Source organism: Dromiciops gliroides, chromosome 1, assembly GCF_019393635.1.
Source record: "Dromiciops gliroides isolate mDroGli1 chromosome 1, mDroGli1.pri, whole genome shotgun sequence".
NCBI classification, from domain to species: domain Eukaryota; kingdom Metazoa; phylum Chordata; class Mammalia; order Microbiotheria; family Microbiotheriidae; genus Dromiciops; species Dromiciops gliroides.
In genome coordinates this window covers 761132324-761155856 of record NC_057861.1, presented here as the reverse complement: position 1 = coordinate 761155856, position 23533 = coordinate 761132324, and the positions used below count along the sequence as shown (strand labels likewise).

The 23533-nt window shown below is 48.4% G+C and overlaps 2 protein-coding genes across 2 annotated transcripts in view; one reads left to right on the top strand and one right to left on the bottom strand.

Moving 5' to 3' along the window:
* Positions 1–23533, bottom strand: part of LOC122737067 (centromere protein P) — a 194273-nt gene that overhangs the window by 40695 nt on the left and 130045 nt on the right. The gene's annotated exons all lie outside the window — the stretch shown is intronic.
* The window catches only part of ECM2 (extracellular matrix protein 2), a 34986-nt gene continuing 20837 nt past the window's right edge, over positions 9385–23533 (top strand). Inside the window, exons 1-3 of the mRNA XM_043979482.1 lie at positions 9385–9491; positions 10186–10287; positions 18961–19259. Coding sequence (XP_043835417.1) covers positions 18980–19259 — 280 coding nt within the window. The 5' untranslated portion in view covers positions 9385–9491; positions 10186–10287; positions 18961–18979. The remainder of the gene's footprint in view (positions 9492–10185; positions 10288–18960; positions 19260–23533) is intronic.

Genomic DNA, 23533 nt, shown 5'->3' with positions numbered 1-23533 from the left:
ACCTAGCTGCCCCTTACTTAACTCTTTTAATCTCCATTTCTCTATATGTAAAATGAGCTGGAGAAGGAAATGGCAAACCACTCCAGGATCTTTGCCAAGAAGACTTGAAATGGAGTCATGGAGATTCAGATGCAACTGGAACAACTGAACAAAAACAACATAAGAAATAATGGATCCTTTTTTTTTTTTTCCAGGACTATGGGGGTTAAGTGACTTGCCCAGGGTCACACAGCTAGTAAGTGTCAAGTGTCTGAGGCTAGATTTGAACTCAGGTCCTCCTGAATTCAGGGCTGGTATTTTATCCACTGAGCCACCTAGCTGCCCCCTCCTTTCTTAAAATTATAATTTTTACCCATCTAAGACCAAGAGCAAGAATTATCTGTAATGGGGATAAGCTAGAAGCCTTCCCAGTAAGATCAGGAGTGAAGCAAGGATTCCCATTATTACCACTATTATTCAATATTGTACTAAAAATTCTAGTTACAGCAATAAGACAAGAAAAGGAAATAGGAGGAATTAGAATAGGCAATAAGGAAACAAAACTATCACTCTTTGTAGATGCTATGATGATATTTTCAGAGACTCCTCAAGAATCTACTAAAAAAACCTAGTTGAAATAATTAACAACTTTAGCAAAGTCACAGGATATAAAACAAACCCCCATAAATCACCAGCATTTCTATTCTATATATTACTAATAAAATCCAGCAGCAAGAGGTAGAAAGAGGAATTCCATTTAAAATAACTGCAAACAATATAAAATACCTGGCAGTCTATCTGCCAAGATAAACCTAGGAACTATATGAACACAAAACACCACACAAATCAAGTCAGATCTAAAAAGCTGGAGAACTATCAATTGCTTGTGGGCAGTTCAAAGCAATACAATAAAAAGATAATTCTTTTTATTTTTTAATCATAAAAGTATTTTATTATTTTCCAGTTACATGTAGAGATAGTTTTCAACATTTGTTTCTATAAGATTTCTAGTTCCAAATTTTTCTACTCTCTCCCCTCCCTGCCCCCTCCCCAAGACAACAAGCAATCCGATATAGATTATGTATGTACAATCACATTAGACATATTTCTGCATTAGCCATGTTGTGAAAGAAGAATCAGAGCAAAAGGGAAAAACCTCAAAAAAGAAAAACAAGAAAAGTAGAAATAACATGGTTCAATCTGCATCTAGATTCCACAGTTATTTTTTTTCTGGATGTGGAGAGCATTTTCTATCATGAGTCAAGTCTATCACAGTTGATCAACACACAATGTTGTTGATACTGTGTACAATGTTCTCCTGGTTCTGCTCCTCTCACTCAGCATCAGTTCATGTAAGTCTTTCCAGGTTTCTCTGAACTCCTCCTGCTCATTGGTTTTATTATTGATATTAAAAAATAAAAAGAATTATCTTTTTATTGTATTGCTTTGAACTGCCCACAAGCAATTGATAGTTCTCCAGCTTTTTAGATCTGACTTGATTTGTGTGGTGTTTTGTGTTCATATAGTTCCTAGGTTTATCTTGGCAGATAGACTGCCAGGTATTTCTTACAACACAATAGTATTCCATTACACTCATATACCACAACTTGTTCAGCCATTCCCCAATTGATGGGCATCCTCTCAATGTCCAATTCCTTGCCACCACAAAAAAAGCAGCTATAAATATTTTTGTACATGTGGGTGCTTTTCCTTTTTTTATGATCTCTTTGGGGAAAAGACGCAAAAGTAGTATTGCTTGGTCAAAGGGTATGCACAGGTTTATAGCCCTTTGGGCATAGTTCCAAATTGCTCTCCAGAATGGATGGATCAGTTCACAGCTCCACCAACAATGCGTTAGTGTTCCAATTTTTCCACAGTTTCTCCAACATTTAATATTTTCTTTTTTTGTCATATTAGCTAATCTGATAGGTGTCAGGTGGTACCTCAGAGTTGTTTTAATTTGCATCTCTAATTAATAGTGATTTAGAGCATTTCTTTCAAATGGCAATAGATAGCTGACTTCTTCATCGGAAAACTATGTGTTCATATCCTTTGACCATTTCTCAATTGGGGAATGACTTCCATTCTTATAAATTTGATTTAGTTCCTGATATATTTTAGAAATGAGGCCTTTGTCAGAAATAATGGCTATAAAAATTGTTTCCCAGCTTTCTGCCTCCCTTCTAATTTTGGCGGTATTGCTTCTGTTTTCACAAAAACCTTTTTATTTTAAAGTAATCAAAATCATCCATTTTGCATTTCGTAATATTCTCTATCTCTTGTTTGGTCATAAACTGTTCTCCTTTCCATAAATCTGAGAGGTAAACTATTCTTTCCTCTCCTAATTTAACTATGATATCACCTTTTATGCCTAAATCATGTACCCATTTTGACCTTATTTTAGTATAAAGTTTAAGATGTTGGTCTATGCCTAGTTTCTGCCATACTATCATCCCGTTTTCCCAGCTGTTTTTGTCAAATACTGAGTTCCTATCCCAGAAGCTGTAGTCTTTGGGTTTATGAAACAGTACATTACTAAAGTCATTAAGAATGACAATTCTCCACAAATTAATTTACTTATTCAGTGCCATTCCAATCAAATTACCCAAAATTATTTTATTGAGCTGGAAAAAATAACAACAAAATTCACCTGGAATAGCTAAAGGTCAAGAATATCAAGGCAATTGATGAGAAAGAAAGAGAGAGAACTGTAAGCTCAGAATTTTAAAAAAAACATGTTAAAATAAGTATAATTAGGGGGCAGCTAGATGGCACAGTGGATAAAGCACCGGCCCTGGATTCAGGAGGACATGAGTTCAAATCTGGCCTCAGACCCTTGACACTTTCTAGCTGTGTGACCCTGGGCAAATCACTTAACCCTCATTGCCCCACCAAAAAATAAAAATTAAATTAAATTTAAAAAAAAGTATAATTAAAAAAAAGAACAAGAAAAAAATCCCCTAAAATATAAATGGCTTCCTTGGTCAGACAGCCAGCTTCTGTGATATCCCAGGCTTCCAAAGCAGTTTGGTGATCCCTGTGCTAATGAGACGGGCCATGTATTCTGCAGCATTGGACACAGAGTGGATGGAGCCCCTTCCCAAAGGCATGGCCTGAGTGGACTATGGACACAGCACCTGAATGAACATCGAGATGGACCTGACCATGTTTAGGCTGTTATTCTCATGGGATGGGGGTCATGGTGACATCACCCACTGGTCATGGGCAAAGAATGAGGCTCAGCACAAACACGGCCAGGTCTGGAGTTGTTATTAAACCTCCAGCCGAGCCGCTGCAAGGAATGCCTGTGCAGAGTGCGGTCCCTTGCTGTTTTGGGGCCCCCTCTCAGACAGTGTATCAGAGGAAAAGAATCCCTGTTATTGCAGAAGGCCGAGCTAATGCTAAAACCCTCATGTGCACACACTCTCCCAGAGCAGACAAGGAAGGCCAGCTCACAGAATGTGCAAGAGACAATGAGCCGGGGAGGGGAAGCCTCGGCTGGGCCGGCACTGGATCCTCCAGCCTTGGGCCTGGCTGCCTCCCTGCAGCTTCTCCACATGCGGCTGCTGCAGTGTGCTGGGCAGTGGACAGCGAGGGTGGCCATGGTGGGCAGCTTGAGGAATTCTGGGAGAAAGAAGGAAAGGAAAGACTTGGGGTTCGAAGGCTCTGGCGAGCAGGGCCTGAGATCTCTCTCCAGCTGCCTGCTCCCGGCTTGAAGGCCACTTCATGCCCCCCCACCCCTGAGGCTATTCTCGGGTACCCATTCAACATCTCCACATCTCAGGGGACATTGGCTAACCGTGCTCCTCCTCCCCTCAAGTCCTGGTCCTTTCTTCTCATCCCCCTCTCCTGTCTCTGGGTGCCCCCCAGGACCCTAGCAGAGATTTCCTCTGCTCTCTGGTGGGGGCCCTCCCTGTCCCCCAAGGCCTGGGGCAAAAGTGCCTCCTTTTACAAAGCCCATAAGCTTCCATCCCCTTGAGGCCAGGGACAGTGGCTTCCGGGGCTCATCCCAGGCCCCAGATGAGTCCTCCCAGATCCTCCCCCAGGTAAGCAGGAGACCCTGGACATTCACCTCATCATTTCCCCCCTGCCAACCTTCAGGGCTTCAGGGTCTCCAGAAACTCATCGCTCTGCCAAATGGCCCTGACTCTAACCCTCACTTCCTCAGACTCTGAGGCAGCGCTTCCATGGACTTGGGAGCTCCCGGGGCTTTTCTTGGTATCCCTGGCACTCAGCATACACACAGCTGGCACTCAGCACACACACAGCGGGCACTTAATAAATGCTGACTCATTCCTTGCTAGTCCTTATGTGCTAGATGAAAAGATGATTCTACTGAGGAGGGCCCCCAAAACTCTGTTTCCCTGTTGGAGATAACCACCAAACTTCTCAAATGATGAATACAACAAGCAGTTTGTGTGGGACTTGGAATCAGAAAGTCCTGGATTCACAACATGCCTGACGTCTACTGGCTGAGTGGGCCAGTCCCTGAAAGGATCCCTATTCACTTTCCCTGTCTGACACCTGGGGGTCACGTGTGCTCATGCGCCCCTCTCAGCATCTGCCTGGGTGCCCATGCCTTCTCCTTACACAGCGGGGCCACTCAAGCCCTGTCCTCTGATGGCTTCTGCGAGTGTCAGCCCATGAGGGGTGCTAACAGACAAGAGAGACGCTCTTCCTCCATGAAGGGCCATTAGATAAACTCACTTTACTTAAATAGGCTTAAGCATCAGCGCCGGGTTCAGGAGCCAAGGGCTTGGAGGGAACAGTTGGTTAGGATGGAAGGAATGTTGGATTTGGCATCAGGGCAGCCCGGCTCTAATTCTAGCTGGGGTCATTACTCCCTGAGTGACAAACCTCTGGGCTGTAAAATATGGGGGCAGCAGCAGTGCCCTCCCAGCACTCACCCAGGCACCTCCTGGAGCTGAGGTCATTCCCCTTGGGCAGGGGAATGACACAAGCCAAAGTAGATGCTCCCAGGGAATCCTCAGATGAGGGAATGAAGCAGGCCAGGGGGCCACTGAGAAGCCTCCAAGGCTGAGCCCAGGCCCACAGACTGGGAAAGCTGGCCCTGGGCTGGGGCCCATATCTGATCTTTTGTTTATGGGGAAGTAGGCGGCCCCTGGGAAAACTTAGGCTGTGAAGTGCTGATAACAGAGCAGCAGGGGCTCGGGAGGCACGGAAGGGAATGGGAGCAGCGAGAGCGGGGCGGACCAGCCAAGGACCCATCGACGGCAGAGCTCCCCACCACTAGCTGGGGGGGCACACCACCTGCTTCTCTTTCAAACAGCTACTGCCCGTGGCTGAGAAGAAACCTGTGAGATGGCACTAAGAGTCTGCCAAGTGCAGATGAGACCATCGATCACTATGGAAGGCAGGGACAACGTTACCGTGACTTCTGCCTTGTGGGACCTTTGTGTTTCTGCCCGAGCCAAGGGTCAGAGGGCAGGTCGAAGGCCTGCCCACCCTCCAGGCCAACAGGGACAATGACATGCTCCCAGAAAGATGCTTTTGACAAGCTATGCCACCTCTTCCTGTTAAAGCACTAGAAAACACAGGAATAAATGCCTCTTTCTTTACTATAAGTAGTATATATCTAAAGAGGCAGCTAGGTGGCTCACTGGCTAGAACACAGGGCCTGGAGTCAGGAAGAACTGAGTTCAAATCTAGCCTCAGATACTTACTAGCCATAAGACCCTGGGTGAGTCACTTAACTCTGTTTGCCTTAATTCACTGGAGAAGGAAATAGCCAAAACTCCAGTATCTTTGCCAAGAAAAGCCCTCGGACAGCACCGGTATGCTGTGGTCCCTGGCATCATGACAAGTTGGACACGCCGCAACAGCAACAACAACAAACACCACCACCTTATTCTACCTAAAACCCAGAGCTAGCATCGATTTAATAAGGATAAAGTCGAGGCCTTTCCAATAAAATCAAGGGCAATTCAAGATGTTCATTGTCACCACGACGATTTCACTGAGTTCTAGAAATGCAGGAAAAAGCCAAGAAAAGGAAATGGAGGCTCTACACTGGGCAACGTGGAAACACATCCTTGCTTTTGGGGGAGAACCTGAGAGAGTTGGCTGAAACCAAGCGGAAACAATGAACAGCTTCAGGAAACGTGCAAGATATAACACAAGCCCACCCAAGTCACCAGCGTTTCTGTGCGTCATCAGCAACGCAGCAGGAAGAGGGAGAAAGCAAATTCCATTTAAAGTAACTGCAGATGCACAGAATCCTGGGGAAGGTGTCAGGCACACACAGGGACTCTGGGAACAGAATTCTAACATCCCCTTTATAAATACAGGCCTAACTGGGTAAGCACCGACTGTTCCAGGTAGGACGTGACCTATAGTAATCGACTCATTAGTGCCGTGTCCAACTCTCAAAGAACACGTTCTAGCTACAAACCCCAAAATCTACATGGAGGAAGAAAAGGCAGAGAACTGCAAGAGAAACCATGAAAAGAGCAGGCAGGAAGGGAGCCGGGGTCCGTGGGTCCTTGTGAAGAAACGGAGGCTGGACAGGGGGACAGTCGGTCAGGCATACACTATGGAGAAGCAAAGAGCACGCTCGCTTCACGTGGGACCGACACAAGAACTCACTTTTCAACAACTTTCTGCTGGGTTTCTCCCCAGTGCTTCTCCCCCTATTTGCTTTGGACACTGTTGCTGACCCTTGACTCGGGGAGCTCCTTGCTCTGGATGCTCAGGCCAGTCTTCCCTCCTAGTGTGACTCTCCCCTTCCCCCATCAGACCTCTCTTTCTTTCTTTCTTTTTTTTTTTTTGGTGAGGCAATTGGGATTAAGTGACTTGCCCAGGGTCACACAGCTAGTAAGTGTTAAGTGTCTGAGGCCTGATTTGAACTCAGGTCCTCCTGATTCCAGAGCCAGTGCTTTATCCACTGCACCACCTAGCTGCCCCCAGACCTCTCTTTCTTGTCCACATCATGCCCCTCCCCGTGGGTGTGCTTCACTCCACTGTTCCATGGGCTCTTTTCTTGTCTCTATACTATCTCCCTGGAGGACTTCATCAGATTCTGGGGCTTACTGTGCCACCTCTGTGAAGGTGACCCCCCTTCTCCCCCACCCAGCCTCTCTCCCAAGGGCCAGACTCACACCACAAACTGCATGTTGGACTTCTGTTTTTTCCCCATTGTCAAACACTCCTTTTTATCTTATCACCTCCCTCTTTTTTCTTTTCTCCCCACCCCCCCCCCCAGGGCAATGAGGATTAAGTGACTTACCCAGGGTCACACAGCTAGTAAGTGTCGAGTGTCTGAGGCCACATTTGAACTCAGGTCTTCCTGAATCCAGGGCCGGTGTTTTATCCACTGCGCCCCCTAGCTGACATGTTGGACTTCTGAAGTGAAGGTCCCAGAGGTGTCCAAAACTGAATCCATTATCTTTCCTCCTAAGCCTTCCCCTTTTCCAGACTTCCCTGTTTTTGTTGAGAGAACCACCATCCTTTGGGGTCTCAGGTTCATAAACTTGACATTTTCCTGAATTCCTCATTTGGTCTCAGTGAGCAGATCCAGCCAGTTGTCAAATTTAGCCATTTTGACCTTCCCAGCAACTCCCACATCCAGCCCTTTCTCTCCACTCATGTTGGTACCAGCTTGATTCAGGCAGTAATCACCTTCCACCTAATAAGAAGGCAAAGCCCTCATAATTATTGGAAATCAAAGGGATGCCCATCCATGGGGGATGGCTAAACCAGCTGTGAAATAGGATGGTGATGGAATATTATTGTGCTAAAAGAAATGACCAGCAGCATGACTTCAGAAAGACTTGTATGAACTGATGTCGAGTGAAGCGAGCAGAACCAAGAGAACATTATGTACAGAGACGGCAATCTTGTTTGATGAAGCAATGCAATGATCCAAGACAATCCCAAAGGACTATGGATGAAACATACTAGCCAGCTCCAGAGAATGAACTGATATTGAGGGAACCCAGACTGAGACCTGCTGTTTTCACTTTCATTTTTTCTTTTATTCAAGTTTTCTTGTACAAAATTACTACTATTTATGTTTTACACAATTGCACATGTATAACCCATATCTGATTGCTTACTGCCTTAGGGAGAGGGGAGGGGAGGGAGGGAAGGAGGGATAGAATTTGGAACTCAAAACTATCAAGAAAATTATTTATTATTTTTCTTAAAGTCCTTCTAAAGTCCAGGTACAAACCTCTTCCCATTCCAAACCATCATCTGTAGAAGTGCCAAAGGCATCTTTTTCAAGTGCAGGTCTGACCATACGATTCCCGTTTGATAAAACTCTCTTCGCCGAACCCCCTGTTTGGTTCTTCAAGTCCTCACTCCCTGAATCCACTGCCCATCCTTCTCTCTGTGGTCTTGTCCAAGTGACCTGGCTCAGTCTCCTCCTCAGTGCTTTTGCCCTGGTAGTCCCCAGACTGGGCATGAAGCAGTGGCTTTTGTTTCTAATCTATCTTGCGCTTCTTTTTCAGAAGTTCCCTGCACGTTCATCTCTGGATATGCTATGGTTTCCAAGAGAACATGAACACATTGAGAGCAGGGAGTACTTTGACTATGTCTTGTGACCCCAGTGCCTAGGACAGTGTCTGGCACAGAGCAGGCAAATGATCTCAGAGTCGGTGGACTGGGTGACTGTTGTGGCCCACGGACATTCTCTACTGTCCTCATATTTTACACGTGAGGAAACTCAGATGTGGAGAAGTTATATGATCTGTGCACTGGCATGCAGTCGGAAGCAGTGTCCGAATTGTCCAGTGGACTGTCCACTGGGGCTTTAAAGACTCCTGAAGCCTGGGCCCCTCTCGTGGTCAGCTAATGTGGTGAAGCCCATGGACCCTTCCTCAGAATCGTGCTTTTAAATGCATAAAATATTTCGGGTGACAAAGGAAGTCAGTTATTTTAAAAACAAGATCGTGGACGTGAGGGAAAGATCACACCGTCACAACCTTTCCTCCTTTAAACTCGAAATGTCACAGGGATTCTTCTTTCAAACCCCACTGAACGGAGGCAATAATAGAAATGATTTCAGAAGAGAAATATTGCACTTGGATGGTCTATGAGTTCTGTGGTTTAATAAGACTCTAATGAAATCAAGCAAATCACTAATTGCTTTGAAATTTCTGCTTTAGAAAAAGAACACAAATGAAATCCCTCGAGCCATTTGTTTTTTGTTCCTCCCTTTTGATTTCCTTTCCAGCTGTGCCCGTTCAGCCTAAGGACCACGTGCTTTCCATTTTTCCTCTGGGTTGTTTTTCTTTTCTTTTTTTAACCATTTTCCTTGGTAACTTTATTTTCCTCAGTAAGTTTATTGGCTGATTTTCTGCACCAAGCACAGAGCAGCTTTTATCCCCAAGGGAAGCAGCTATTTCAGACCTTACTAAGAAGTTATTTAACATGTTTCAACATTTCCTACTGTTCTCCTCTTTGTTTTTTAGAGAGCCGTCTGATTTTGTTTCACTTTCAACTGGAGACTAAATGACACCAGGCAGAATCTCCTTAAGTTAGTTTTGCAGGTAAACAAGCTTTCAATTCTGAATTTTGTCTAGAGTGTATGGAGTGGTTGGTGTGATATTTTAATAATCTGGTATTTCCTACTCTGCAGATGTTTAACACTTGACAAGATTAAGTTTGGTAAAAGTTTTTTAGAATTTAAAAGTACGTATTACCAACTGATTTGCTTTTTCAGGATGAAGAGTCCTAAGGACCTCAAATCTTAAGTAATTTTTTATGTCTTAGTAAGATGAATTTCTCAATAGATGAATGTTACTGACCATAGAAACACTTTGGAAGTTTCATTCCTGTTGTGGAATTCTTAATCTTGAAAAAAATGATCCAAGACTTACTGAAAACTATTTTAAAAATCAAATTTGTAGAGTAAAATAAATGGGAATTAGGGCAAGACGAGATTTTTTTTTTTTTTTTTGGTGAGGCAATTGGGGTTAAGTGACTTGCCCAGGGTCATACAGCTAGTAAGTGTTAAGTGTCTAAGGCTGGATTTGAACTCAGATCCTCCTGAATCCAGGGCTGGTGCTCTATCAACTGCGCCACCTAGCTGCCCTGAAATTAATGTTTTTAAAAGAATGAATTACATTGAGAAAACAAAAATGGTCATGAACTCACTGATTACCACAGAGAATTAACAGGGTGAGAAATGAAGATGCTTGGTCCTAAAGAGGAACTCATCATGGACCCTCATGTCTGCCCCAGTGGTAGGAAATCTCAGAAGATGATTCCACTATGGAAGTGAACCCAGTTACAAAGAAGAGAAGTCAACGAGTCCACGTTTGGCCAATGCCTACGATGTGCCAGGTACTGTGCCGAGCACCGGGGATGCAAAGAAAGGCCAAAGACATGTGGTCTCATGGGGGAGACAGCTGGAGGCAGCTGTGGGCCAAGGGGCTGATGGGATAAATTAACTGGAGATGACCTCAGAGGGAAGGACTGAGGAAGACGGAATATTTTAGTGGGGACTTGAAGGCAATGACAATGTCTGGCATGGGGAGATGGCAGGTCTTATTGAAGCCATGAGGCCAGGGTCGCTGGACTGAAGAACACTTGGACAGGAATAAGGTAATGAGCCTGGGTAAGTAGGAAGGCCCAGCTCGGGAAGGACTCTGAATGTCCACCAGAGGATTTTATACGGAGTATGAGCGGCTAAGAGAGCCACAGGGATGGATCCGATGACAGGACTGGACACAAGATCTAGGAAGGTCACTTTGATAGCGAACAGAAGAGGGTCTGTGTGGGGAGAGCCACCCAGAGGTGGTTACAGCCATCAAGGGGATGAGACATTATAGAGGGAGAATCACAGGATCTGGCAACAGAGTGAAGATGGTGGGGGGTGAGCTGAGGGTGACTCCTGGGTGAGCTCTGTGACTGGCATCACGAGGGCACCTTCGACAGTAATAGGGAAGTGAGCAAATGTTGGGTGTTGGTGGGAAGGGGGAAAAAGTGTTGAGTTTGGGATGGTCATTAAATTCTTGGGAGCTGATGAAATCACTGAAGGAAATGGAGGGAGAAGAGGGCCCAGGACAGAGTGAGACAGCGGGCATGACCCGGATGGAGATCCAGCAAAGGAGGCCGGGAAGGAGCCATCAGACAAACAGGAAGAGAACCAGGATTGAGGGGAGCAGCAGTGTCCAAGGCTGCCAGGAGACTGAGAAAAGGGCAGCGCTAACTCAGGATGAGGTCAGAAGCCAGACAGCAGAAAGTTCAGACAAAAAGAAGAAAGGAGACATCAATTTTGGATGGCTTTTTCAAGCCATTTAAGCACAAAAGGGAGAAAGGCTAGGAAGGCCAATAGCTGGTAGGAGGAAATTCGATGAGTTCTGTTTTTTTTTAAAGGACATATTTGTAGATAGCAGGGGAGGAACCAGTGGTCAGGGAGAGACTGATGATGAAGGGATCGTCCACTGGAGAAGACGGATGGAACGGGATGATGCATATGCAGAGGGGTTTGCCCTGGCAAGAAGGGCCACCTCTTAATGGGAGGCAGCCCGAAAGCACCTGGGAACAGGAAATGAGGAGGGAGAAGAGGGAGCCCTCAGAGAAAGGCCTCAAGGTTCTCAGTGATATAGAAGTTAAGGTTGTTGCCTGTGAAAATATTTTGAATTGCCTAGCCTAATTTTGGGGGCTAAAGCTGACTGGAGGACTCATCTGTGGGTGACTAATCTGGGGACTGCTGTTAATTTAAGGTGGGCCGTTTCGAAAGTTCCACCACACTGCTCCCCTCCCAAATCGATAAGCCAAATATTAAGAAGCCTCTTAACCAAATAATCCAAGCAGAGCTTATTTATGAGATACTATTGAAAATTAAGAATACAGGGAAATAAAATGTACAACCTGACTGCTTTCCTGTGGTCTCTTTCCCACCTGCTGCGCTTGGAACTTCTTGAATACAATAAGGGCCTTAGCTGCTTCTCGCCTCAGGGCACTCAGGTACTTTCTTCTAACTCCTCTTAACCTTCACTTTCTCCAACCTGTCCCCTGTGCTGACCTTCTGTGCTCTCCGATGCCTCCTGTTCTGTCTGGCTTCTGCCGCCTTTGCTCCTAGTCCTGCCTTGCTGTTTGTCTCGTCCCCCCCCCCCCTTTCTAATCTCGTCAGCCGCCCTCTTGACCTCTTCTCAGCCCCGTCTTCTTGTCGGAACCCTTTAATCTTGTCCGTCTGCCCCGCTTAATCTTGTGCGGCCTTTCCTCTTTGCTCCTAGTCCTGCGTTACTGTTCGTCTCGTCCCCCTGAGTCTAACTCCCAGGTCTATATATACCTTTTCTTCTCTCCACTCAAATCTCGGGGCTTCCTGCGCCCCCAAGACCAAGCTAATCTGCCAGTCAGGGCTCTGGCTGGTTGGGGGGGGGCACGCTCAAGGATCCCGTGCCTCAGCACAGGCTATCCGGGATCTTTCGGATCCCTCCGCTCAGGTAGGAGGGGGCTGGGGGCTTTTTTTTTCCCCAGCTGTCTGACCTGGCGTCTTGTACAGTCCAAGGGGTTTTATGGCTCAGCTGAAGCAGAGTGGGAGGGGAAGAGACCCTGAGGGCCTAAGGCTTTTTAATCTCAGCCTAAAGGTAGGGTCCCCAAATCAAAATAAATTTCCACATGCCTGAGAAGGAGGCATGGGAGGTTTGAGAAGCAGTGAAAAGGTCTGGAGACTCTGCTCTGGTGAGTGAATGGGGAGGTCTGAGAGGATCGCCAGGAAGCAGCGAGAGCCCAGTGAGGTTCTACAACAGAAATGTGTAGGAGCCGAGAAGCACAGTTCCACGACTCTCCAGCTTCAATCAGCAGCACATTAACAGAAAGGAAGGCAGTGATTCGGGGCTCATTGAGGGACTCGAGGGAAGAGGAGGGGATCATTTTTCACCGGGTCCAATGAGGCAATGTAGAAATTTTGCTTTGCAAGCTACTGCTGAAGGCTACATAAAAGACACTGGTTATTATCATTGTTACCTGGGATCTCACGGGTGTAGACACTCCCTGCAAGGTACAGATCCCAGCCTGACCACCTCTTGTCCGTGTCCTCTCATCAGTCCTACCAGGAGGTTTCAGGTACAAATCGTCAGCCTGCCCCCAAGGTCCTTCATTACTTCATGTGCACCACCAGGCTTTCAGTCGCTCGATCGATAAGTATTTATCATGCTGGAAGATACAAGGACAAGGACAGAAACCCTGTCCACTCCTAAGGAGCTCACGGTCTAGTGCAGGAGACTATAAGCATACGTTTAGTATACAGTGAATGTAAGTCCTTGGGTGTGATCAGAAAAGGAGTCACACTTAAGACATGGCTTGTGTTGTGTCCTAAGGTACAAGGAACTGAGGCCCAGACAAGGCTGGGTTGGAAGACTGGTTCTTCCCAAGGCTGTGTCCACTGCAGTCTGAGGGGAGCCAGTGGCCAGTGTAGAGTGGCACTTGCTGCCTCCTGTCTCTCCCTATGAGCGCCTTGCTGCTTTAGTGAGGTTGGCTTGCTTGCCAAAGGTAGTGAAAGAATCCAGATGGTCAGAGAGCATCCCCAGGGTGGAGACTTTAGAAGTCCTGGGGGATGGGGGATGGGCAGTAACTAGTCAGTGCAGGCTGTTCTGGTGCTGCTGAGCCCCGACTGAGAGAGTTCCTAAACTGTCCTGAACAGTCAAAGAAGGCCCTGATGATCCAGGGCCCTGAATCTCAGAGAACAAAGACCTAGGGGCCCTGGGGAGACCAAGTGATGAGATCAGCCTGGCCTGGAGCTCTACAGAGGGAGGCACCTCTCCCCACTGGTGCACATCTCCACTACGGGAACTAAAGTCAAAGAGATGAGCAAGTAAAAAAACAATACTGCCCAGCATCACACTACTGCTGCCCTAACTCCATGGTGACCACAAGAAGAGGCCCGAAGTGCAGGGACTCATTTCATGGACACCCAGAAGAAAGGAAGCAAGGGATACAAAAGGGAGCCGAACCGCTGAAGGAAAGAGCTGGGGGGACAGCCAATGGGGCGCATGGCACGTCAAGGAAAGAGAAGCCCTGAAAACTAGAAGAGACCAAACAGGAATTAGAGAGAGAGGTGGGGGGAGGTAGGGAGGGGGGGGGAGAGAGGGGGGGGGAGAGAGAGAGAAATATCAGAACAAAATCAAACAACTGAAAAGATAGCTGACTGTCCTAATGTAATTGAGTAAGAAGGCACCATATTGTTGTTGTTCAGTCCTGTCTGACTCTTCTTTTTTTTTCTTCCAGTTTTTAAACATTTTTATTTAGTTTTGAGTTCCAAATTCTATCCCTCCTTCCCTCCCTCCCCTCACCCCTCCCTGAGGCAGTAAGCAATCAGATACAGATTATACATGTGCAATTACATAAAATGTTTCCAAAATAGTCATTTTGTGCAAGAAAACTCAAAAGGGAAAAAGAAAGAAAGTGGAAAGCAGCATGCTTTAGTCTGTATTCAGACAATATTGGTTCTTTCTCTGGAGGCGGACTGCATGCTTCCTCATGAGTGCTTCAGGATTGTCTTGGATCATTGTATTGCTGAGAATAGTCAAGTCATTCACAGCTCTTCATTGGACAATATGGCGGTCTCTGTACACAATATTCTCTTGGTTCTGCTCACTTTACTCTACATCAGTTCATATAAGTCTTTCTAGGCCTTTCTGAAATCATCCTGCTTGTCATTTCTTGTAGCACAATAGTATTCCATCACCATCGTAAACCACAGCTTGTTTAGCCATTCCCCAGTGGATGGGCATCCCTTTGATTTCCAAGTCTTAGCCACCACAAAAAGAGCTGCTAGAAATCGTGTCTGGTTCTTCACGGCTCCCATTTGGGGTTTTCTTTCTTTCTTTTCTTTTCTTTTTTTTTTTTGTGGGGCAATGGGGTTAAGTGACTTGCCCAGGGTCACACAGCTAGTAAATGTCAAGTGTCTGAGGCTGGATTTGAACTCAGATCCTCCTGAATCCAGGGCCAGTGCTTTATCCACTGCACCACCTAGCTGACCCCTGGGGTTTTCTTGGGAAAGATATTAGAGTGGTTTTCCATTTCCTTCTCCAGCTCATTTTAAAGATGAGGAATTGAGGCAAACAGGGTCAAGTGACTTACTTGTCGGGGGTTAGTGTCTGAGGCTGGATTTAAACTCAGGCCTTCCTGACTCCAGGGCCCCGCTGTATCCTCTGTGCCATCTAGCTGACCTAGAATCCATGTATTTTGTCCACATTTAGAGCTGGTGATTAAAGATAGAGCAGCTTGCCCCCAACATCTTTCTTTACACTGGTTTATCCCGTCACTCCAGTGTTATATAAATGCAGCTTAGGGTTCAAGCCGGGGCATTTGCCTCAGGTTCTGCTCATCGATGAGGAGGATTACTCAACACTGTGCTGTGTGAAGGGTGGAGAGAGCCAGAGCTGGGGGAAGAGAGGTCTTGCTTCTGGCTTTGAGAAAGGACACATGTGGGGCCCAGGCTTTCTTCAGAGAGATGTCACTACATGTCCTCTGGATAGAAGCTGCCGTGTGGAGGAGCCGCTCACTTGACAGGTCCCTCTCTCTAGCCAGCTTCACCAGGTGCTCTGCTGAACTGAGCTACCTGCTCTCAGGAGGAGAGTTTATCCTCACCGGCTGTTGTCTGGTGTACAGGAATCGGCATTTCTGCTTGCTGCGAGCTTGGAGAAGTGGGCTCACTAACCGATGCTCTTTGTGGGGAGGGACTCAGTCCCCTGGATACAGCTGGGGTTGGTACCCTTGTTAAGGGGCAGAGACCATGAAAGCAGCTTCCCCATGAGAGCCAGCTGCTATGCAGGGGCATGGTCTGCTGCCCGCCCCCCCTTAGGAGAACCCAGTGCGCCAGCCTCACTAGTCACCTGCATCCCTTCAGTCAGGGCTCAGCAGCCCTTGGGAGAGGCCTGGGAACAGCCTTGGCCCCACACCTTACAGGGCGATTTTTAAGTAGCTGGATGTGTTCTTCATGTCATTGTTTCTTTCTATGAAGCAGCTTCTGATGGAAGAGCCCCGGCCTTCTCTTTGAGAGAGGGTCAGCTTTATGGATGTGCTTTGTTTTCTCTCAAGGGGGTGTGGCAGAAAGAGCCAACCTGGTCAGAAAGACCTGTGTTCGAACTCTGCCTCAGACCCTTAGGAGCCTCAGGGGGACAACAGCACCTTCCTGACAGCACTGACGTGAAGATCAGTGGGATAACACGCAAATCGAGTCGCAGCTTTGAAAGGGAGGGCTTTAGAACTGCTGCCAGCCATGACGATGGCAAACAGACGCACCTCGATGCACCCTCTGGGTGGAAAGTGTTCTCGGTCCTCAGACTGGCGTCACTTTCTCCTTCCTTTTCAAAGATCATTCCTAAGACTTAAAACTCTCTCTCATTTTTAATTCCAACCTTCTGCTGGTGAGTCATGGAATGCTATGCTCAGTCTCCGAGGAATTCAGAAGACATCCCAGAGGGGAGTGGGAAGATGGAGGGGAGCACGCAGAAGAGAAGGTCAAAGGTCTCTTGGGCAACTGTGAGCCTAGAAGATGGGGGAGGGCTGAGCATGCCAGGAGAAACAGAGAAGGGCTGCTAGCAGCAGGGCACAGATCTCCCTTAAAGGAGGAAACAGGCCTGGGTGGGGGGTGCTGGTAGGGAGGGGGGGCTGTGTACTCCCATCAACACCATCACCTGCAGTAGTCACACTGCCCTGAAGTGCACAGAAAAAGAACATGCCCTGCTTGCTCCTGTGATCACAGGATCCCAGCCTGAAGGCTGGGGCCCTGGGAGGCAAGAGGCCGGCCTCCCTCCCCAAGCTCTTTTTTTAAAGGTGCTTCATTGGGCATGATGGGCCCCTCCAGAGTCTGGGACGTCAGAGCATCGGAGACTTCTGGTCGGAGGGGACCTGGAGATGACCTGGTCTGACCCCCGTCATTCCCAGAGGAGGACCCAGGCGATGAGCTAGGAGGCCAGGAGTGACGGGGCCCAGGAGTGGAGGTGCACGCCAGCTCTGAGAAGGCTCATCCCCTGTTGCAGTTTTCTGGACAGCAGACGAAATTCCGGGTCTAAATCTGCAGTGTTTGGTGAAGGCTGGCGTCCGGGCTCCTCAGCCTGCTCCGAGGATGTGCCCGGCCACTCCCCATGACCACTCAGCCCTCCTCTTTATCTGGATTCCCAGCACGAAGCTGCTCCGCCCTCCCAGGGTTCTCTTAGACTCCAGCCTTGGCTCGCTGTCCTTGCAGGCTCCTGTCTAAATGAATGCACTTCCTGGCAGTAACCCTCTTGATTACCAAGACCCCAAATATGTTCCGTTCCCTCCTTACCTTTGGGGCTCCCGCAAGGGCCTCACACGGTGACTGTGAAGAGACAGAGGCACAGGCCAGCCAGCGAGAGCTCCTGAGCCAGCAGCAGGCAGGGTGGAGCCCCGCTGCCCCGGACACAGGTCCGGCATCTCAGTCCTGAGTTACCAAAGCAGCCATGGCACCCAGTCTAATGATGGAAGTTCCGCAGGCTGCGTGGCTGTCGTTCAGGTCAGACAGGTGCTATTGCAAGGAATGGATCCGAGTTTAAAGTAGTTACTAAATCCCGAGTGGTTTTCTGCCCCGTCTTTCTTCATCTGGTGCCATCAGGGGGTGTTCTCAGACTAGACCATTGGGGCACCACTGTGCGAAGCCTTCTGTGGTGGGCCCAGAGGTTTGGTGACCATGTCAGCTTGGCTTCTCAGACAAAGAAGGTGGCCCCTCCAATCTTCCTCTGCTAAAAGCGCCACAGTGAAGGGCCTGCTTCGCTGCTTCTCTAGTGCTTGGCCCCTGGGGACCCCGACAAGTCTGATGCTCCCCCGGTTGTCTCACAATAACCACCCGGGTCTCCTCTCCTTTTATCTCCTGAGCTGGTTGACTTGTAAACTGGGAGAATTATGGGACAGGGATGCCAAGAAACAGGACCCCACTGTGCCCCAGAAGGAGAACAAGGTTGAAAAACCCTGGAGAAAGGGAAGGACCGGAACGATCACCAGGGAAGAAGGCTGAGACCCCACTGGGTGGGTGGGGAGGGGTGTGAGGATGGGCATTGAGGCAGATGGAGAATGGAGGCTGACGAGGCTCACACAAGTTCACCCGGTGAGGCGGTCCTCTGGTGGAATGAGCTGCCTGTTAGAAATGGAAGGTGATGTTCAGAGAGGGTGAGTGATTTGTCCAGCATCACACAGAGAGCGAGTGTTAAAGGAGAATTAAGGTCCAAAGCATAGGGCTAGCCCAAGAGCAGATGTGCAAGAGGCTGGATGGTCCACAGGTTCAACAGCAGCCCTTCTGGAAACATGTGTGGTCGTGTCACTCCAAGGTCATGAGGTCCCTTCTCCAGGTTTGCTCCTCGCAATGTCCCATTCACATGTACAGCCTCTGGGAGCACCTTGTATACATGTACAGCCTCTAGCAGTGCCCTGTCCATATGCCCAGCCTCTGGGAGCACCTTGTACACATGTACAGACTCTGGGAGTGCCTCGTACACACATATAGCCCCTAGCAGTGCCCTGTCCATATGCCCAGCCTCTGGGAGTGCCTCGTACACACGCCCAGCCTCTGGGAGCGCCTCATACACACATATAGCCTCTAGCGGTGTCCTGTCCACATGCCCAGCCTCTGGGAGCGCCTCGTACACACGCCCAGCCTCTGGGAGCGCCTCATACACACGCCCAGCCTCTGGGAGCACCTTGTACACATGCCCAGCCTCTGGGAGTGCCTCGCACACATGTGCAGCCTCCTTCCAAAGTCTTACTTTCAGAGAAGCACAGACAGTTCTGTGACTTCTCACTGGCTGAAGCTGGAATGACTTCTTAGCCACAAAGCTTGTCTGTATACCTGTGGTCACAGAGCTTAGAAAGATCATCTTCCCTCTGGAGCCTTATCACCCCCTCTTAAAGATGATGGGCCCTCGCGGTTTGAGGCAAGGGGGGAGATCATTAGCTTCTGAGAACATTGGTGTTTTCATCGACATCTACACCCTGTGGTATAGCAATAGACTGACATAGAGACTTAACTGTGTAATGGTTTTTCCTCTCCAGAAACGGGTGAAAGCAAAGCATGAAGTTGGCCAGTGGGATCGGTTTTCTGCTCATTAGTCTGTACGCCGACTTGGCTCAGAATGCGACAACTGGAAATATCAGAAGGCCAAAACAGAGTGAGGGACACAGTGTGGTGGGGAAGAGCCCCGCCCTCCACCGCAGACCAGGGCGGCAAATTGAGCCCAGGGGACGAGCCTCGCCGGCCGTTCCTCTTGGGGATGTCGATGACAGCACCTTTGACATGGTTGTCCCCGTAGTGAGCTATCCGGGAGAAGAGTCGAGCTACAGGGTCTTACCAGGTAAGAAAAGCACCACTTTGATGAGTGTATTTGCAAAGAATTCAAAGGAGCCTTTCTGAAGCCACATTTTCCAATCTGATTGTTTGTCTTTGTCAAAAATTGTAAAGTAAAGATCACACCAGCAACATGTCTGCAAATGAAGTTGCCTGGTTTGCTCCTCTTCTCCATCCTTTCTCTGTCCTGCTCCCTGGCCACTTCTTCCCCAGGTCCCCTGCCCCCATTTCTCTCACCTTCCTGTCTCCCTCTTCCTTTCTTTTTGGGATTTCTTGGGTCCCAGAGTTTGTTTTCAGAGTCTGCCAAAAATTCAGCGCATAGAAAAATCCTGGAAGAACAAAGATCTCAGCCTGCTATTTTTGTCAGGAGATGCGGTAGAAAATGGCTTGAATAAAGGTCCGTCTCACGTCTGCATCATTCACCAACTTACTTTCAAAGTCCCTAAAATGACGTGGACGATGGACACAGAGGCTGCAGAAGACACAGGCTGCATGAGTGGGGCAGGCCACGCCCGGCTTGGCCTCCGTTCCCTTCCAGGTGGAAACGCTTTGGTTTCAAGCCTCTTCATTCAGACCGTGCACGGCTGCAGCGACTTTCATGTTAATAGAGGGAGGAGAAGTGATTTCTTCTCTAGTCACTCTACCAATGTGTCACTCAAAGAGAAGGCAAAGGCGCCCATCCCACTTTCCCGGTGGCCTTGGAAAGCCTGGGGGCGGCGGGGGGGGCCGCATAGCTGGACTTGGCGTCAGAGGATGCAGCTTCAAGTCCTGACCCTCACACACAACAAAGCCCCAAACCTGCCCCTCCCTCTGTCTGTGACGGAGGCCACCTTCCTTCCTCCTTGACCTCTCGCTCTTGCTGGACTGCTGAATTCTCCTCCCTACCTCAAGTCTGCACCGTCCATTTCATTTTCCAGAAAACTGCTCAAGTCCACAATGGGCCGCGACGGTCCCTGCACCAAGGGACTTCGGGATCAAACTCCACAGTTGGCCTGGAGAGCTTTGAACCTCTGAGGTGGGGGATCACTGTGCTTAGGGCAGGTCTTAGAAGGAGCCTTGAACAGGGCCTGCCAGCCACCTGGCCCCTCCCTTCCCCTCTTGTTATAAATGCCTGCCCTTGGGTATTCTGGTTGTGGCTGAGCCGGCTTGGCGGCAGCTCCTCAGACACCCGGTTCTAACTCTCTACGGTCTCCGGGCCTTTGCTTTGGCCACCTCCCAGGCCTGACGTTCCCTGCCACCTACTTCTGTCTCGTACAATTCCCTTGGTCCCTTTAAACCTTGGCTCAGTGCCAGCGTCGACATAAAAGCCTTCCTGGTTTCCTTAGCTGTTAATGCCTGGAAGGAACCAGTGAGGACCAAATGGTAAAAATACCGACTGAGTTTGGTCCATGGTTCTACGTGCCCACGTCCTCTCCTGTGACAGGGCAGAAGCCCTGAGCGCAGGGCCTGCTTCTAGCTTGTCTCTGTCTCCCAGGGCCTCGCACACCCCGGCTACCCACGGACGGCTGGCTAAACCCAGTGCAGGTGGCAGCTACTTCTGCTGCTGTCTGGCTCTGGGCATCTGCTTTTGATGTAAAGAAAGTCTTCGCTTGCAGCTGAGCTTTCAGTCCAACGGCCCAAACAAATAACAATCTGTTAGCAGCCGGAGAGCCTGGAGCAATAGGAGGGAAGGCTCTCAATCACACAGGACGAGATTTCCACAGGCCGGCCATCGGTGCCATCACTCCTGTCGGGAGGACTCTCCTGTGGCTCACACACAACATCCCCATGTCCCACCAGGGGTGTCTGACCATGACAAATGACTTGCTGCTGCTTTTTTATCCATTTTCTGGAACGTTTTGCCAAAAGAGGAGACCAAGCCACGATGTTCATTCCAAGTTGGAACTCGGCATGGAAGGTCTCATGGCCAAGGAGAGCGGAGCCTGCTCAGGGCCAGCCCACCGACCATTTTCTGAGCCCTCCCCAGCTTTGCAGGCCCTTCACGTGCCCCTTGCCCATGTCTGGCAGGCCCTGTTCAAGCGCTCCCTTCTAAGACCTGCCCCAAGCACAATGATCCCCCACCTCAGAGGACTCGTTTGACTGCTGTGGGTTCCTAGGCACTGCTTGTCTCGGAGCCTGTGATAAGCACAGCCTCACGCATGCCTCAGCCTCGTACTTCTGCCAATCAGCCGCTTGGTCAATGGGCCAAGGCTGTGCCAAGTGCCGGGGAGAAGAGGAAAAAGCCAACAGCCTGTCCCTGCCCTAAAGGAGATCCGGGGACAAGGGCGGGACATGACAAGGCACCTGCCCGATGTGTGGAGAGTAGATGGAAGGTGACCTTCGAGGGGAGTGGGGGAGGGAAAGGCCTTCAGCTGAGTGGGGGAGACCAGGGATTCGAGGAGGGAGGGACACAGATTAGGCCAGTGGGGCTTGGCTCTGGAGTGGCTGGAGGAGAAAAAGGTAGAAGACCTTGGAAAGACAGGGCGGAGCCATGTGGTGAAGAGCTGCCAATGCCCAAGATGGGGGAGGGTGTGCTGGATCCCCACGCTGACAGGCAGCCACTGGCACCTCCCTCTGCCCTGCCCTGTGGACCCCTGGTCCAAGCCCTCCCCTACGTATGAGCTCTCTGAGAACACAGGGATTCCACTGCCTTTCTCTGAGCAGCCCTAGCACATGGTCCGGTGCTCGGCATATGGTAAGTGTTTACTAAAGGCCGTCCATCCATCCATCCATCCATCCATCCATCCATCCATCCATCCATCCATCCATCCATCCATCCATCCATCCATCCATCTGTCCATCCATCCATCCACCTGGCCATCTGTCTGTCCATCCAGCCATCTGTCCATCCATCCATCCACCTGGCCATCTGTCTGTCCATCCAGCCATCTCTCCATCCATCCATCCATCCGTCCATCCGTCCGTCCATCCATCCATCCATCCATCCATCCATCCATCCATCCATCCATCCATCCATCCATCCATCCATCCATCCATCCATCCATCCACCTGTCCATCTGTCTGTCCATCCATCCATCTGTCCATCCATCTGCCCACCCATCCATCCACCTGGCCATCTGTCTGTCCATCCATCCATCTGTCAGTTAAAGGGAGTATCATCAGCCTAGACAGGGAGCCAGGAGCCTGACGGGAAGGGCGGCTACCTTCTTAATGGCGTTAATATCAATGCATTTCATTATGCTAAACAACTCCAAGAATACACCCAACTTTCTTCTGCTTGAGTTTACTGACATCTTTTCTTTCTTTTTTTTTTTAATAAATATTTTCATTTAAAGTTTTGGGTTCCAAATTCTACCCTCCCCTCCTCCTCCCTAAGGCGGTAAGCAATCAGATGTGGCGTATACATGTGCAGTCATGTAAAACACGACTATATTAGTCATTCTGTATAAGAAAACTCAAAAGAAAAAAAATGAAAAAGTAAAAAAAGATCATGTTTCAGTCTGTGTTCCATCAATGTCAGTTCTTTCTTTGGAGGGGGAGAGTATCACCAGTCCTTTGGGATTGTCTTGTTTCACTGTATTATTGTTGAGAATAGTAAAGTCACTCACAGTTCTTCATCTGACAATATTGCTCTCACTGTGTACAATGTTCTCTTGGTTCTGCTCACTTCACTCTACATCAGTTCATACAAGTCTTTCCAGGCCTTTCTGAAATCATCCTGCTTGTCTTTTCTTATAGCACAATAATATTCTATCACCATCATGTACCACAGCTTGTTTAGCTATTCCCCAATGGATGGGCATGCCATTGATTTCCAATTCTTAGCCACCACAAAAAGAGCTGCTAGAAATTTTTTTGTACAAATAGGTCTTTTTCTCTTTTGGGAGATGTCTTTGGGATATAAACCTAGCAGTGATATTGCTGGATCAGAGGGCATGCATAGTTTTATAGCCCTTTGGGCATAGTTCCAAATTGCTTTCCAGAATGGTTGGATCAATTCACAACTCCACCAACAGTGGATTAGTGTCCCAGCTTTCCCACATCCCCTCTAACACCCAACATCCAACATTTTCCATTTTTGTTATATTAGTCACCCTGACAGGTATGAGGTGATATCTCAGAGTTGTTTTATATTTCTGTAATCAACAGTGATTTAGAGCATTTTTTCACAAGACTATAGAGAACTTTGATGTCTCTGTCTGAAAACTGCCTGTTTGTATTGTTCAATATTGTTCACATGTTCATATTGTTAAATTGGGGATGACTTGTATTTTTATAAATTTGACTCAGTTCTCTATTCGAGAAATGAGGCCTTTATCAGAGACACTTGTTGCAAAAATT